General features: G+C 48.5%; 8 protein-coding genes across 8 annotated transcripts; 4 read left to right on the top strand and 4 right to left on the bottom strand.

Moving 5' to 3' along the window:
* Positions 1 to 4: 4 nt before the first annotated feature.
* N7500_007749 (autophagy-related protein 27) lies at positions 5 to 1166 on the bottom strand (the record flags this gene model as incomplete). The annotated part of the gene is made up of 3 exons (XM_056678893.1): positions 5 to 200; positions 283 to 814; positions 899 to 1166. The coding sequence occupies 3 exons, from the start codon at positions 1164 to 1166 to the stop codon at positions 5 to 7; spliced, it is 996 nt and encodes a 331-aa protein (XP_056529265.1).
* Positions 1167 to 1886: 720 nt separating this feature from the next.
* Positions 1887 to 2596, top strand: N7500_007750 (tubulin-binding prefolding complex subunit GIM3; the record flags this gene model as incomplete). Its single annotated transcript, XM_056678894.1, has 4 exons — positions 1887 to 1904; positions 1980 to 2111; positions 2181 to 2248; positions 2404 to 2596. 4 exons carry the CDS (start codon positions 1887 to 1889, stop codon positions 2594 to 2596), a joined length of 411 nt encoding a protein of 136 aa, XP_056529266.1.
* Positions 2597 to 3280: 684 nt separating this feature from the next.
* N7500_007751 (Hsp70 family protein) lies at positions 3281 to 5325 on the bottom strand (the record flags this gene model as incomplete). The annotated part of the gene is made up of 5 exons (XM_056678895.1): positions 3281 to 3480; positions 3533 to 3971; positions 4021 to 4701; positions 4763 to 4951; positions 5008 to 5325. The coding sequence occupies 5 exons, from the start codon at positions 5323 to 5325 to the stop codon at positions 3281 to 3283; spliced, it is 1827 nt and encodes a 608-aa protein (XP_056529267.1).
* An 883-nt stretch (positions 5326 to 6208) lies between these two features.
* Positions 6209 to 7563, bottom strand: N7500_007752 (carnosine N-methyltransferase family protein; the record flags this gene model as incomplete). Its single annotated transcript, XM_056678896.1, has 2 exons — positions 6209 to 7319; positions 7445 to 7563. The coding sequence occupies 2 exons, from the start codon at positions 7561 to 7563 to the stop codon at positions 6209 to 6211; spliced, it is 1230 nt and encodes a 409-aa protein (XP_056529268.1).
* A 716-nt stretch (positions 7564 to 8279) lies between these two features.
* On the top strand, positions 8280 to 9050 carry N7500_007753 (proteasome assembly chaperone 4 family protein; the record flags this gene model as incomplete). Its single annotated transcript, XM_056678897.1, has 2 exons — positions 8280 to 8501; positions 8802 to 9050. 2 exons carry the CDS (start codon positions 8280 to 8282, stop codon positions 9048 to 9050), a joined length of 471 nt encoding a protein of 156 aa, XP_056529269.1.
* A 700-nt stretch (positions 9051 to 9750) lies between these two features.
* N7500_007754 (uncharacterized protein) lies at positions 9751 to 10176 on the top strand (the record flags this gene model as incomplete). The annotated part of the gene is made up of 1 exon (XM_056678898.1): positions 9751 to 10176. The coding sequence occupies one exon, from the start codon at positions 9751 to 9753 to the stop codon at positions 10174 to 10176; it is 426 nt and encodes a 141-aa protein (XP_056529270.1).
* Positions 10177 to 12415: 2239 nt separating this feature from the next.
* Positions 12416 to 14743, top strand: N7500_007755 (transcription factor domain-containing protein; the record flags this gene model as incomplete). The annotated part of the gene is made up of 1 exon (XM_056678899.1): positions 12416 to 14743. One exon carries the CDS (start codon positions 12416 to 12418, stop codon positions 14741 to 14743), a length of 2328 nt encoding a protein of 775 aa, XP_056529271.1.
* Positions 14744 to 15418: 675 nt separating this feature from the next.
* Positions 15419 to 16356, bottom strand: N7500_007756 (putative isochorismatase family hydrolase; the record flags this gene model as incomplete). Its single annotated transcript, XM_056678900.1, has 4 exons — positions 15419 to 15509; positions 15578 to 15797; positions 15864 to 16176; positions 16267 to 16356. The coding sequence occupies 4 exons, from the start codon at positions 16354 to 16356 to the stop codon at positions 15419 to 15421; spliced, it is 714 nt and encodes a 237-aa protein (XP_056529272.1).
* Positions 16357 to 16816: the final 460 nt, after the last annotated feature.

The following is a 16816-nucleotide window of genomic DNA, read 5'->3' on the forward strand; positions in this document are numbered from 1 at the left end:
CCCTTCATACTGCACTGTAACCACCCCGCGAGCCGGCTCCTTGCAGAGTGTTGACCACACGACGGAGCCAGTCCTGGAAGAGATAGGGAATATCGCGGATAGTGTCACCGTGAGGAAGAAGGTCCCAGCCGCGGGCGCCGTAACGGTTGTAATTGAGCCACGACCCGAATATAAGGTAGGCGGCAATGCAGAGGAAGGCACTGGATAGATTGGTTAGTAGGGTGTTCCAATACAAAAGCAAGAACACGAAAAGGAAGCTCCTAAGAACCAAGCAAAACTCACATGATGATCAACCAGGTAAAGAAACCCCAGCTCTTGGAGCCAGGAGCATCGCCCTTCTCCTTCTCAAACTCATCGCAGGCATATTTCGTGCGCCAATCCAGTCTCAGGATGTAGGTATCATCATCCGACGGAGCAAAGCTCTTGAACTGCAGACTACTGCTGTTGTTGCTGTTCCCCAACGTGTTATTTCCCAGCAGCACACCACCTTGCTCTCCTTCCGCTCTCCGTCGTCGCTCCTTCGTCTCCGAGTCCTCTGCAATCGTATGCAAACCCTCTAGTCCAGATCGCTCGTGATCGCACAGGAAGTCAATGATCGCGGCTGCCTTCTTGGGCTTCTGATCATCGACATCTCCCTTGTATGAGCCGCCTTCCAGTTTGACGCGCAGTCCCTCGGTCTCCGAGTCGATATCCTTCAATCGCTTCGGTTCTGGGCTCTTCGGGTCTTTGCCAGCAGGGTCAAGCCCGACGATCGGGAAACCGAACGTCGAGCCGCCATTTCCGTCCTTCGCTATTCGGTGCACGAATCCGCATGCTAAAACAAAACATCGATTAGCATGATCACCCCCAAGCGGGAACGGACTTCAACATGGTCGCGTCATCCCGACCAGGAACGTACCGTTTTTGCCAGTCCCGCATGTCGCGTCGCCGTACCGCGCAGCACCCTCCAGAACATTGCAGATATTCAATCGGTAGGTTGTGTTGGTCACGTAGCCATCGGTTGTTACACTGTGGGTCAACTCGTGGACGCCTTTTAGGGGACTGAGATCGTATTTGTAATTGTCGACCTTGATGTCTGTGCAGTCGAAGCCGGATGCAGATGCGGATGCCAGTGTGGATAAGAGAGTGGGGAGGAGGAGTGAGACTCCATTTGATTGTATTCGCATTTTGATAGATGTGTCGCTGGCTGGGTCGCGAAGCGTAGGCTGTTAGGACTGATGAAAGCCGGGACGAGGCTTTCGCGCAGGAGCTCGATAGCTCAGATGGTGACGGTCACGAAGACAGATATACACAGGACAGGTGTGGCCAGTGCAATTAGATCAGGAGAGAGATATGGTTATTGGTTTGGGGGTTTGAGGTTGCAAAGTGACGATGACGAGGTTCTTGTTCCTGCGGAGGTGTTTCGTTTCTCCGGTGGCGGTGTTTCGCACAAAAAAGTGATGCCTACACTCTACTCAGATTGAAGATGCCTTGTAGTATTTGAACTTATTTCAGGGATTTGATGAATTATACAATCTTCTCTCTATTTGTTCTTTAAAAGAGAAGCAAAGAAGAACTACTATGATGTCACCCCAAGTACCCAGCTACCCAACCTAGCTCTATGGATGTCACGCAGACAGAAGAGAAGAATATATGCCGACAAAAAAAGTAGAACTAATGCCTGGTAATCATCCAGATATGACCTAAATACTGTATAATGTATAGATCCTCGATTCCTTAAGACCAGCACTTATCCTCATCGTCACGCACGGACCACCTACTCAAACCCGATATCAAACGCGCAAACCAACCAACCCGCAACGAGGACAGAGCAAAGTCCTGGTAGAAAAGAACAGACAATTCCCCCACCCAGATCCCACCAATTCACCCCCAAATCAATCGCCAAAATGGTGCAGCCGCGCATGGTAAGCCAGTCCCCAAGTTCCAAGGCGAACACCCCACCAAAGTCCAGCTGTCAAGCTAACCAAATCAACGCGCAGCTCACAAAAGCGGACGAGACATCAGCCAATGATGAGAATGAAGTCCGTCGCGAGGATCAGGAGAAGATTAACCGGTTCAGTCGATTGCATCAGCGCGAGACTGTGCTTGAGGAGCAGTTGAAGGGAAAGCAGGTACGAAAACACTCTTTCGAGGATTTTATTCTATGTCATGCATTGAATATCTTACTAACTAGTTTATAGAAGGATAAGGAGGATTTGGAAGAGGTTTCGATGGAGTTAGAGCTTGCTGATGAAGAAGAGCTTGTACCGTAAGGATCTCTTTCCATTTTTTTTTTTTCTTCTTATGCTCGATACATGTTCTATTCTGTATATTCGCCGGCGCTCTTTTGGGGGATATTGTGAAGAATCTGCAAAATAAAAAAAAACACAAAAAGAAAAGAAGCCATCACTAACAAGGACACAGCTACAAAATCGGCGACTCGTTCTTCCAATTACCGCTACCAGACGCGCAGGCAATGCTCTCCACATCAACAGAGAAGATTGACGCAGATGTCTCCAAGCTGGAGGATTCGCTTGGTGAGCTACGCGAGGAAATGCAGCAGCTGAAGGTTGCGCTGTATGCGCGTTTTGGCCGGAGCATCAACCTAGAGACTTGAATTGGATGATCCGGATGTATTACCACTCTTATTCATTTGTCTCTTGGCATTGTTTTCTCTTACCTCTCTGGAAAATGAGGATCGAGGTTGGACAATCTTCGGTCCTTGTCTAAATTAGATATGTGGAATGGATGAACTTGATGATAGGTTAGATGGCATGGCATCTGCTTCATATCTACTCATAATCATGAGTATATGGAGGTATAAATTTGCAGGTAGGGCTGGCTATTATGAGACAAATGAGGACCACAGCTCGTCAATATCATTCAGACCAAACGCGATAGTCAAGAGGTATCTAAAAGAAAACGAAAGAACAAAAAAAGGAGAGAAGAGAAGAGAAGAGAAGAGAAAAACCATAGACACGAACTGTCAACGAAACAAGTAGGCAAAACAAATGGCTCCATAAAACCATGGCATATATTTAGGAACGGGCCCTGGTTCCGCAAGAATCAACACAAATAACGCCTATTCGCCGGTGCAGTGATGTCCAGTCATCCGGTTAGGAGTATCTGACCAGCTCACCGACCGAAGACCAATGCGAGAGAAATTCAAATCAACAAAACTCAAGGTATGGCCACACTGCTGTTCGCCAATGATGTCGTGGGCCTTGTTCGGGGAATATGTATATACGGCGCACGTATTGGTGTTTTTTGTATGTGTTTGCCGTGTGCGAAAGTTGGTAGATCATCGGAACTTGGCACGGCAGCGGCCCATGATCTCGTTTTGGCAGACTAGTTCGGCGCTGAACTCACTGCCGTCTAGCGTAAGGTAAATATCAAAGTAGACACGGTAGAATATGCCCTGTGGTGTGTCCATGCGCTCGAAATCGGTCTCGAGGTTCTTGCGCGACAGATCGGATGTGAGTGTGACGACTTCTTTGATGCCTAGGGAAAGGATTAGTGATGCGTACAAGGGAAATGGAATTTCTCAACATACGTGGATCCTTGGTGTACTCGGGGCAGACGTCCTCATCGCAAGCGTACAGCACATCTTCGTACATGAGAGTGGCGCCAGGTGCAACTTGACGGAAGAAGCTGACCTTGACTGGTTCGCCAATTCTGACACGCTCTCCCTTTTGGACAAAAATCTGGCGGGTGTACTTGCATCGATCGCGGCCATCCAAACTGGGAACACGGTACTGTTCCGGGTGATAACCTTCCTTGAATGGCTGAAGTGTGGCCATAAGATAGTGTCGACGTGCTACACGGTGTGTGACGACGCGCTCGGTGATACCTGCGGTGACTGCACCCTTGACGATTGCTGCTACAGAGTCCATTGGGCGGACAACCTTTGCCTGATATTGTGGCGGCACGTGGAGCTTGATCTGCTGGAAGAGATATTCAGAAGCACCAAATCCACCGACGACCAGAACGTTCTACAGATTTGTTAGCTCTGTGCTGAAGATTAGGTCGATTTTCTCTTACCTGGATGAGGCGGTTCTGTGCTTGAATAGCGATGATCTGGTTACGGACCAACTCGAGGATACGATTCACGACAGGCTCAAAGCACTGAAGAATCTCCTCGTTCATGAAGGTCATGTAGCCCTCTTCAATACCAGCTTCGGGGAAGTCGGCCTCGATACCCACATCCACTGCCCATTTTTGTCCGTTGTTGCGGAAGTCGGCCTTGATACGATTCTCAAAGTCCATGATACATTTCGCGTAGACCTTGCCCGCAGTCCGAGAGCCATCCGGCAGCTTCATCTTACGGATCTTCGCGCGTAAGATGTTACTGAAATTCCGATTCAGTGCTGTTGAGCCACAGGAGTCACCAGACCCGGCAGTACATTCCATCACACTGAAAGGCTGCTCTTCCTCGACCTCGTATGCAATCAAATCCACAGTACCACCACCGCAATCCACGATCAAAATAGCGTCGCCCACCTTCAAGTTAAGCAGTCCGCTTTTGGCACAGAACAAGGCCGCTGCCTCGGGTTCTGAGACTAATGTAAGACGGTTATCGTTCTCGTCGCGCAAAAAGCCAGCTTGAATAGCAGCAGTCCGTGTCGCAGCTTTGCCGGCGTCATTCCAGATAGCCGGTACAGTCAGGTAGTATCGGATATTACGTTCCTCGCGTGTAAATACCTCTCCTAGAGCCTTTTGCAGCTGAGCGCGAATGGCTTGTCGTAGCTTGAAGAGGTAATCGGCAGCGACGTCGATTTCGGACTTGCCCGGGGGAGGGGGGCAGGTTGATGGGATCGATATAGGTGTTTCCAGAGAGCATAAGCTGGAGCTTAAACCACTCGACTTTCTGCACTTGGGGCTTGGGGTATCCGGTCGGGGCAAGAGCGTCGGCGATATCGGGGCCCCATCCTACAACCTTTTGGTATTGGTCGTAATAGAGGACGGTGGGAATCTAGTATAGAAAGGCTGTTAGACCCACGCTCATGAAGTCTGGTTGTCCGCACTCACCTTTTGCTTTGCGTGGGTTCCGGCGCCAGGCCATTCCGTGATGATGTCCTCGCTTGCCTGGTTGTTGGTCGCAAATGCATATGCTACACCTGAGAAGGTTGTACCAAAGTCAATGCCAACAATCAGTTGAGCCTTGCTCCGATCTCCACCCTCGACCTCGACCGCAGGGTTGCGCCCGGGATACTGGTTGTTCGACAGTGGGGCGGGCATACTAGGAGCCATCTGCTGCTGCATACCATAGCCCGGTGGGCCATTCACAGGAGCAGTAGGATATTGGAGGTTTGTAGTGATGGATGGAGGTTGTTGACCATGTACCATTGGGCTGGTTGGTCGGTTGTTTGTGTAACTTGGCGGTCTACCTAACTGTTGGTTCATTGGAAGACTTGTTGTTGATGAACTGTGACCAGATGGGGGCGGGGAGCTAGGGGTAGGTGTCGCAATAGGCTCTGGATTAGGAGTCTTATGTTTGTTCCTAAAGGTGAACGACTTAAATCGGGAACTCATGACAACCATGTGAAGCGACGAAAGAGGGTAAGAAAACAGAAAGGGGGGGAGATGAAAGAGGGGGAAAGTGAGGCTGAGGTTTACGGTAAATTGTGGAGATCAAAGAGTGAAAGAATCAAACCATGAATTAATATATATATATATATATATATATATATATGCACGGAGTTTAGGTATCTGTATCTAGATATGTTTTTATGTGTGTATATTTAATTACGATCATTTTTAGGGAAATAATTGAGATAGTGAAGATTACAAATTCCCCGGGGTGAGGCTGAAATGGTTATATACTTGGGCACACTCCATCTATGGAGTAGGGAATGGTAAGATACACATCAGATATTAGGATATGGATATCAAATTACTCGATTCGCCCAAATTCTGATTATGTTCTATCTTACCATTTCGGGTGGCGCTCGAATCTCCCTAGAAAGTATATGTACATGTTCTTTGTGAATGTGAATACTATATATGGAGTATGGAGTATGGAGTACGTAGTACATCGAGTGAGTATATCTTTTGAAGTCTCTCTTTCTTACTTCATGCCCGAGGTATCTCAGGCCATTAGGCTCCTTCTTTGTCTTGGATTTTGGCCCCCAAAGGCGAAAAGAAAAGGGCAAAACCGGCCTTGCCTAGCCTACTCCGTACCTATGTCGATTATTACAGGGGTTTGTCCGCTTTCCGACCAGCCCCCCAATTAAACCAGTTTTCGCGCCACCCAAAAGGAGGGCTGATATAGATTCTGGAGCATGCTGTTGGGGTCCTGAATGTAGCCACAAGCCTTCCGATCTCCACGCTTTTCGAGGCGGAAGCCCAGACGTTCCACGAGGCTCAGCACTTCTTCCTCGGATAACTCCACATTTCCTGGCTCGCCAATCCCAGCCCCCTCGTATCCGGAATCATTCCCTCTACGGGAGTGACCGTCATCGAAATGCCACAATAACGGACCCACGTTGATCCAGAGCCCGTTGGGCTTGAGGCTGTGTCGGATCGTCTCAATATACCGAATGATGTTTGGCGCTGTGTCAATGAAGAAAACAGTTGCTACCGCGTCAAACGTCTCGTGATTTTCCGGCTGGGTATACAATACGGTAAAATCCGCTGCAGACATAGACATCGCACCGAAGCGGCGACCGGCATTGGTAGCCTCCTGCATGGCCAATCCGGGGTGCACGTCTGGAATCATAACTTGCTGGAGCTGCTGTGCCCGGGATTGGAGATTGGAGAAATGCAATGCAAAAGGATGAAGGGCATGCTTTGCTGGCCCGTTGGTATGGTTTAAAACCCAATTACTGGCTAGCAGTTGGTGATAGGAGATCTCATTTCCCTCGGCATCATAGCCTGCCATACAAATCTCAAAGACTAGACGACCCAGACCAGCGCCAGGGACCAGAACACGAATTTCCTCTCCGCTTTCACGCCGGGTCTGGAACTCCTCGTTGAGAGCCTGGAGAACGGGATCATAGCAGACTTCTCTTTCAGGTCGTCCTTCGAGACTCCAGTCACGATAAAACTGGCGTATTGTTGAGTGCGCTTTGTTGACATCCGATGAAGTTGCTGTGTCATGCCAATTTTGAGTAGGATTGGTTTTGTCGGGGTTTGCAATAAGACCAAATGACTGGAGACCCAGCCCCAGAATTGCATCGGCAATATCGGCGTTGGTATCAATCGCGTCATCCACCTGATTAAAGTTATCAAGGATGGAGAATGGAGGCTCCGAGAGCATCTGCCAGTGTGCCGAGGGCAGCGCATAGAAAGCTTGCCGTCGGCGATGAGTAGTATTCATATGTGCATTTCGCCGATATTTTCTATGTTTGGATTAGTCAAAACCGTTGCGATTGTATGTACGAAGTAGAGAATTGGTCGTTTCAATCCGATGCAGAAGCTATGAGGCAACAAAATATATGCTGTAGTCAGCTGTCTACCCACATACCTGAACGAGTCAAACGCAGCAAATAGCACCCTACGCTCTTCCGGATCAGCAAAAGGGTCGAAGTCCCCTCCCCAACTGCTCTCCTCCTCAGTTTGAGGCTTTTGATGCTCAGATGCCATGACAAGGGTGTTAGACTAGCTCCACGTCTCACGGTGTTGCTCAATGCTACAGGATTGTACACCCCTATGAGAGCTAGCAGTGACCAAGAAGAGACAATTGTCGAAACCAAAATGAGAAAAGAGAGACCAGAGAAAGTATATGGAGGGGCAGACAAAACAAGTGGGCAATCCTCGAAGGCCATGAATGACTCCTATTGGGTCAGTTTGCCTTACCGCTTGGCTCTCCGCCTTTTTATCTGGATAGGTATAGACACTATAGGATTGACATATACATATATATAATATTTATCTGTTTAAGACTACGAGAGTGACTCAAGTAATCCCGCCTTATATTTGATGGTTTTCGGGGTGTTTCATGTGTGTAAATAACTGGGTACGCAGTAGGGGTTTGAGGGATCTTGTCCACTTGATGAAGAAGTGATTACTGTATTTCAAAGATAGAGAGCAACAGAAACTTGGATTACTACAAAGTACTATGCAGAATATCTACTATCTCTCGAAGGGAATAAAGAAGGGAGGCAAGAAGACAACATGTTTTCTGCCAGAAATAACACGGGAATTATGTCGTGAGTGGCTGTTACGGTACGCCGTAACGGCGCCGGCGCGGGGATTCAATATGGAATATCCTAACTTTCAACAACTTGTCTAAATATCGTCCTCCCCTTTTCTCTCTAACTTATTTCTCTTCAAGTCAAGGGGTGTAAAGGGCAAAAAACATGGCGAATGAAGCCCCAGCCGTCCCTCTGGCGGAACTCGCCACTCCCAGCGTCAAGCCTCAAGAGATCTCGTTCACCTTGCCCAAAGCTTTCCATACAACAGCACATGTTCACTTGAACTTCTTGGGCCATTGTGCCATGGTATTCCTGGCTACCTCATCGCCGGCTGATTCGGGCGGCTCTATCAAACCAATGGGGAGCTTTGTTTATGCGATGCCCGATGTAAGTACCTTGCCTCTCTGAAATTCTGTGCCATATTTCCAGTAAAGGCATTATAATTCTCTTATACCATAATGAATGGACACGAGATAGGATCCTTGTGTGGCATAGCTCCAAAACAGCCGTTTCCTGTTCTGCTCGATGTGGAATTTGCTGCAATCGCGCGCACAACACAACCCCAAGCACCAATTGGACAGGGGAATTGTCGTGCTAAACATATGTCTGAATTTTAGAACAATAATCATTTCATTTTTTTTTAAAAGATTTCTTTGCGCTACCGGGATATAGCTGACATCTATATAGCGCACTTCACCCAAGTCGACGATATCAACAACACTCTACACCTCGCCATCTAGCATTGAATACACAACCCGCATAGCTAAGATCCTAGCTCGACGGTTTTCCATGCCGGTCTATGTTGGCTGCAGTATTGACCCACATGGGATGGGGTTGGAAGTCGCGGAGGAAATGGAAGGGCTGACCAAGATCGTCAATGTGATCATGGAGAAGTGGGAAGAGCACAAGCAGGAGAAGGCTGGAAGTGCTGAATAAACGTCTGTCGAACGAAATACCCGTTTCGGTTATTTTTCGATCAAAAATCATATACCTAATTGGAACCATTGCTCATTCACTTCGTTCTGACGGAATCCTTCCTCTTTTACTTTCACACCCAGGCCATTTTTTGCTACCCCTTGTTTAACAGTTCCCTAAAAGAAGCCATGGTGTCTGTCTGATTATATTGATGCAATGATTCAAGCTTCATATGATCCTTGATATAGGGACCATAATCACCGGCAGAATATGCCAGGCGTATGCGCTTCGCGAAGCCGACCTCCCCTGTCCATCTGGACCCAATTCAAGTTCCGACCGAATCCAATCAAAACCAGCACAGACACCAACAATATAGCCTCAAACATTGGCTCCGCCTCCAAAAGAACATCACAGATCTTTCAGGGATTGGTCAACTGGTCGGCAAGGACAAACAAATTCAGTCCACGAAGCAGAGATAGAGCAGATTTTCAAAGGCGAGCATCAAGCGCGAGTCAGCACTCACACCGCTTACTTTAGGATATTCCAGCGCTAATCAACGCCACACATTGAAGCGAGTCATGCATGCGACACAGATATGACACGGTCGTCCAGTCACCCACATGACTCCTACAACCCTGGTTCCAGCTCTGGTATCTGTTTGTTGATTGGCGTTTGTGGAGAATGTTGCCATAAGGTACTTTTTGAGTGTGATGGAGAAAGCATGGATGAATACCGTGGATACACCGGTTTCTCTCCTAGTTCTACTGGGCGTGCTTTGACTTTTCTGCGCGAGATTTCAAGGCCTATTCTAGGCTGTCATGGATGTGCCGCAGACTCCAAGAACCCGCTATGTGGTCCCGAGATTGTCTCGTCTTTGATCCAGCCAAACAATACTGGATCGTTGTTTCAGAAGGGAAGAAAGAGGGTGAGCTTTTTATATAAGCTTGTGGCGGGAGCGGTTCTCGCGGTGCACGCAGTCCAGTCCAATCCGCCAGACAAGGAGCGGGAACGTATGCCCTGTACAATGCGAACGTATGCTGAGGCTAGTCGGCGTTTCTGCAATTTCGCAAGTGAGGAGATCCACGGCAAACGCGCTGGTATAGTTGGCTTTGAGAGTGGGCCGACTAGCCCGTTGTTTGGTCCGTGAGTTGTGAGTGGTGAGTGGTGAAAACTTAGCGCTCGATGCTCATTGGCATGTTTGTTTACAAAGAGGTGGGTTTAGCCTGGTCGGGGAAGTGGGCGGGACTACTGTCCAACATATGAAATACGGAGTAAACAAGATAGATATGTCGGGGCCATGAGAGATCTTATCAGCAGAAGAACCCCGAGTCTGTTCGGTGTTCCATGTCCTTGCTGCGAGACATATACAAGCCAAAGTCAGCTTGACTTGAATGGACACATATGACCAAGCTCTGATCGAGGTATTGTCCGGTTTTGCATGCACGCTGATTCCACTCGGATGCCACAATTGAATTATGTTGTGCGTATCACGGATATCACCGTTGCATCTACCTGCAGGTGGATATCCTCTGAGCTCCACAGTGGTATATTAGCTGAGCACCCCTCAAAACGCATAATGCATTACCAATCACGTCAATCCTTGAACCACACAAATGAAAACTGGTAAAAACAAAAGTTTCCTCGGGAAACCGACAAGAAGAGTGGTCCTGGATCAATAATGTGAAGCATCTTCGATCAAATAGGATCTGAGACACACCCGTGAACTAGCAAACGGAAGACGCCGGGTGTCTCGGGTTGACAAGCGTGACAGTTGTCAAGCAGAGCAAATCGGAATGGCTCGGTTAACGGGTATTTTATCGAGATCGTTGTCCCGCTGTGGGGCGTTGAGCCATAGCCGGAGGTGAACAATTTATGTACAGATATCGTATTGGGAGATTCGTGGTGTGCTTATCTATACTCTTAAACATCGATCTATGTAGGTGTTAGGTTGCGGTGGATGTCATTCAGTTCTACACTGTGGGCATCTCCTTTGCGAAAAGGAGGATCAAAGCCGCTGGATATATTACACTTTGTCGGACCTCGCGGATCTGCATACCTTGTATAATATACATCAGATAGCTGAGATTCAACGGGATATAAATTTAGAATAGGGTAATTGATAATCATGTGGAAGGGTTCCAATTGGAGCCCAACAAGAGGTCCAAGAGACGGCCCTGGCTCTGGTACACCGCAAGTTCCAGAAGGGAAAACGTATCTGCAGGTTATCACAGTTACGGGTGCATTACACGTGCCATTGGACCCTTGCATGGTATCTGGAGAATAGTTCCGAGCGGCACGAACCGAGTAAACCTATCTTCTCGTTTCGGGTTAGGCGTGTCCAAATCATTTGCCGACCTGGGAGGTGAAACGTTTTATTAACATTCAAATTAAGTTCGTCGGCAAAACAGCCTAGATCCTCGGAGCAAGTTCCTTAAGTGTCACCTTCTCCCTAACCGAGGGGGGAAATGGGTTCAAGCCTTTGTAGCCTTGGGGAATGGTTGCTGCAACCGAAATGTCAGCCTTGGCCCTGTTTTTTTTTTTTCTTTTTCTATATTTTTTTCCCTTGGAGCCAGAGTAATCCTCAGGCGCACATCAGTACGAAGTAACGGAGTACTCCGTACAGATTCTGATTGAAGACATACTTTTCCCCTTATATAGTCCCGTAACAATGCATCGCAAGAACACCAGTGGGCTTGCACTGGAGATATTCTCCGTTTCGGCACTGTACCCAGATGGGGTGGACCCCCGGAGCTATCTCACAGGTGAAAGTTGTTTTAAGTTAGACTGTCAATAAGCCAAGAAAGACCCGGACACCGGGCCAACCATCCGATTCCATGTGGTCCCGGTGCACTTCCGAAGATCACCCTGAGGGGCGAGATCTTCGTGTTTTTTTTCCTGTTTTCTTTTTCTGATATCATATTGGAAAGGTTTTTTTTTTATATATCTGGAAATCACCTGTTTGCACTGCCGATCTCGGGTTGACTTGCTTTTATATATTACCATTTATATACTCCGTACGTTGTATACACTCGGCAGAGATCCGTTGAAGATTCCTTAAAATATTCAATAATATTCCTCGATCTATAGTTCGTTTTTTTTTTCCCTTTTTTTTTTCCTTTTCTCTTTTTTGACATTCTCCGATCTTCCCTTTCTTCACATTCTTTGATCTTCAATTTTCCCACCTGGGCAACCTCGGCATTTGCATATCATTGGTCTTTGGGCCTGTTAATTCTTTTTTAAAAAAAATATTGATTTTTCCCCTAATTTTCCTTTTCAGTCTCAAACAATGACTTCCCAATTTCCATGATAGCAGGAAATCGAAATCTTGCCGGGGACTGTGCCTTTGATCTGAAACTTTTACTTTCTTTCCAATATCTGTCGACACCATGCAGCCTTTTCGTAAAGGCTATGAACTCCCACCGGTGCAGTCAGTGACGTCGGGCGCATTCCCGGCGCCCGCGCTGCTTTCCGCTCCGCCGAGCAGACCTGATAGCGGGATGCGAATGTCCCATTTACTACAGCCTATGCCTTCCACTGTACCGGCGACATCACCGTATCAGCGCTTTTATGACTCCGCTTCCGGGTCACCAGCTGAGAGTACACTTCCAGATGCCCCGCCAATGAATTCTGCAGGTCTCTACCAAACCAGTCCGGGCCATGGGCAGCAAACCGCCGCGCAATTACAGCAGAAGCGTGCGTATCGCCAGCGTAGAAAGGACCCCAGCTGCGATGCGTGTCGTGAGCGCAAGGTCAAATGTGACGCCTCGGAGTCCTCCAGTTGCACCGAATGTAACAATCGCAGAGTGCGTTGTCAATTTACCAAGGAGACGAACCGTCGTATGTCGTCCATCAAACAAGTTCAGGATCTGGAGAAGCAGTTGCAGAACACGAAACAGCAACTACAGCACTTACAGACCGGCATGATGCGCCCCGATCGCATGGTTGATGTTGACGAAGGCGTCCCGCAGCCGATGGTCAAGTTGCCGGAGATCGAATATCGACCCGTGCGCCGTTCCAAGGCGCCCATCCCACAGGATTTCTCCGATGTGCGATCTAATCTCCGTCGTTACGGTCGTGGTATTTTGAAGGTGCCCACTCCGTACCGCCAAAAGGGTGCAGAATCATTGGTCACTGGGGATGCGCCGGAACTGCCGCCGAAGAACTTAGCAGATCACTTACTGGCCCAATATTTCAATTGCATCCACTCGGTGCTTCCGATACTCCATTGGCCCATATTTATCGCAGAGTATGAACAAGTTTATCGGTCGGGGTCATTGCTGGGTGTCTCGACCGAATGGGCGGCCGTGTTGTTTAGCGTATTTGCTTGCGGCTCGATTCACACGAACGAGGCCAATCGGGAAGAGGAAGGAAAGAAATATGTACGCACTTCCTGTGGCATTATTGATGTTTGGCATGACAACTTCAATTTGGATCGGGCTCGCGCAGCGCTACTGGCAAGCATCTTTCTCTACGAGGTCAATTCGAAGTCAGCTAGCTGGGTATGGATTGGCTCTGCAGTGCGAGTGGCTCAAGAGATTGGGCTGCACATCGACTCTGGACCGTGGCCTGCAGTCGAAGGAGAGATGCGGAAGCGTGTTTGGTGGGGGCTATACGCCTGGGACAGATTGCTTGCGCTTGAGATGGGAAAGCCTGTGTTGATCAATGATCAAGATTGTGATATCGACCTTCCATGTCCCGTGGACGAGCAGTATATCACAGAAGGCGGCATCATCCCAGACAGCCAACAAACAACGCCACTACTAGCTACAATCCACGTCGTCCGATCCATCGGTCAACTCACGCGCACTCTACGCTCCGCAACCATCAGTCCTGCCACGCTCGAGACTTTTGAACTCCATTTCAACACCTGCCTCGCTACCTTTCCCTCCCAATTTCACCCCAAAACTGACCAAGACCTCGACCCCCGCTCCCTCGCCCCGGTAATCTACCTCCAGAATGCCCGTCTTCTCCTCCACCGCCACAACATCTCCCCCTTCTGCCCAGAATTTGTTCGCACCTCAGCAATGGACTACTGCGTCTCGACAGCTCTCGACACGGCCAACATTCTCGCACGCTGCATGCGCAACTACCCAACGAAACCGGGACCACCATGTATCAATGATCCCCGCTCGCACTTTGCCTCCTGCGCCGGCTCCCTTCTCTGTACACACATCTGGCGCTGCACCCTCCTCCTTCTCTTCCGCGCCGAGTACGACGGTGCTCTAGCGTGCGTCCAAGCGCTGGCGTCAATTGGCGACGTGCGCACCGTCAACGCAGCCTGTGGCCGATACCTTGCCTTCTTCCTACGTCGTCTCCTAGTTCGCATTCGCCCATCCGAGGGACACGTCGTTGATCTCGACCACGACGAGGAAATGATGGCGTATGTCTCGGGCGATATGCAAGGAACCACCGACGGCAGTTGGGTGTGGCATGGATCCGAGACGGGGTCTCAATTGGAGGGGATGGGGAACGCGACGTTGGAATCTTCGAGCCATCGGACGGAGATGGAGATGGATGCAGAATGGGAAGGGTGGGAGTGGATTGAGAAGACTGTGCAGAATCTCTTCAACGAGAAACAACAGCAACAACAGCGGCATGTGGCTTATGGACAGCCAAAGCTGGAAGCTTCTGCTTCGTCTTCTACTCTTGCGCCTGAATCAGCTGGTTCAGCTAGTTCGGCGCATTCACGCATGACGATTGCTAGCATTATTTGAAGCGGGTTCTATTTGCGGTTGTGTTGCTTTTTTTTCGCGTTGTATCCGGATTCCACATGCGATGTCCTATTTTTTCGTCTTACTTGAACGCCCCCACCTACGTCATCCTCATTCGCTCTCACATATCACTTCTAATTAGGGTGTCTCTGGCTCTAGATTCAGATCTAGAGCTCAGCAAACCTGTGACGGTCAATTGCTGCCATATCCTCTGGTCACTTGCCTGTTTTTCATATCTTCCTTGCAAATATTGCATTGCCGATACCCATCCGCAATTTATTGTTCATAGCATTAATCTTATACTGTATATATTCTCACGCTCACGCATCAGATTCAGATGAATTGTTCCAGTCTGCATCTGTTTCTATGTTTCTACTTAGTTGGATGAAAACCTGAACCTCAACATACTGACAAACCTTGAGCTAACCCCAGGACAACTTGCCTGTGACATTGGTCTATGTCTGGATAATTGGTATCAACACACTATCACAAGAAAGCTATATATACCCAACCATCAAAGACATCATAGTCAACAGTATTTTCTTTTCCATCCTTTAGTTTTCCTCTCCTTTTCCGTCATTCTCTTTCTACCTTCCCGCCTTTTCACCCCTCCACCTTTCCACCCCTACACCTCTGCATTTCTCCAAATCCAACCAACCCAGTGGGGATGAACATGACTTAGATCAAGGTTCCCTCAACAGGAACAAATGTACCATTCTGAATAGATCCAGCGTGGTGGCGGGCAACAAGACCGTAAGCAAACTGGTACCTACAGACAAAATCAAGAGATTAGTATCTATGAAACCGCAGAAAAGCCAAGAGGAGATAGTAGCTTACTTATCAAGGAAAGGCAGAACCTCATTGAGACCAGGAGTCTTACGCCAATCGCGCATGAGATCACAGACAATACCGAAAAGACCCATGAGCGTAACACCGGCCCTCTCCATACGACGATTCGCATCCTCAGCAAGCTTGACATCGAAAGTGCCACTGGCATCGGTATTGGCAAAGACTTCGTAGCCAGCGTCAACGAGAGACAGAGCGAGGAAGGAGGTGCCTGGGTTGATTGATCAGTATGTATTTTATTCTCCTTCCCTTTCCCTTTTGCTTCTTCTCCACTTACAAACTTCGGTAACGATGCCGGCAATGATCAACTGCTTCTTGCCAGTGGCCTTGACGGCAGCGCGGAACTCCGCATTATCCCAGGCATTGACCTCGCCCTGACGGCGGACGAATGTCGCGTTGGGGTGCATGTCGGTGATTTCCTTCAGCATGAGGCCGTTCGGGCCTGCGTCCGAGGAGCTGGTCAGAACGGTTGGAAGGTTGAAGACATTGCCCAGGGCAGCATGGCCGAGGATGTTGTTGCGGAAGTCGTTTGTGTTGAAATCACGCACGAGTTGGGCGAGGCCGACTTGGTGGTCGATGACGAGGAGAGCCTGGGGCAGTTAGATTGTGTTTCTTCCCCTTCTTCTCCTCCTCCTCCTTTGGGTGGTGTTTTTCAATGCTGCTTGGAAGATAAAACTCACTGCGTTGTCCTTGTCCAGTCTGTTCCATGCTTGCGCGGGAACAGATGCTGCAAGCAAGAGGGCTGCTTTGATTCCGGCGGAGATGCGCATCTTGGAAATGATTCTTTTGGATAGGAAACTAGGATTGTCTGAGATGTTCTGGATATACCTCTAGACTTGGAGACAAGGTTGCTTTTATACCTCGAGCTTGAGGGTACCTACGCTCCTGGGCTGAAGAATCTAATTCCTGTCATGGGTCTCATAATCATGACAAAGTACTTGCAAAGGTCTCACTTTGCTTACAGCGTTGATGATTTTCATTTTTCTTGTGCTGTCCGTGGTGAGTATTGTTTGCTGTCAGTGCTTGAGGTATGTCTTGGCGTACAGAAATGGCTAGACCAGACAGGGATTCAATTTGTGAGATTATGAGATTGTGACAGAACATTACAGACTTCTTTTTCTCTTCCCTTTTTCATCGTCATATGGAAGTTAGCGTGCATTAGTTTCGCTCCGGTGCAATGACATAGATGAAATCCAGCAAATATTTTATTTCGGGGTCCATTTTAGATTG

This window comes from Penicillium coprophilum (assembly GCF_028826855.1).
Source record: "Penicillium coprophilum strain IBT 35676 chromosome Unknown utg000005l_segment0_segment0, whole genome shotgun sequence".
In the NCBI taxonomy this organism is placed as follows: domain Eukaryota; kingdom Fungi; phylum Ascomycota; class Eurotiomycetes; order Eurotiales; family Aspergillaceae; genus Penicillium; species Penicillium coprophilum.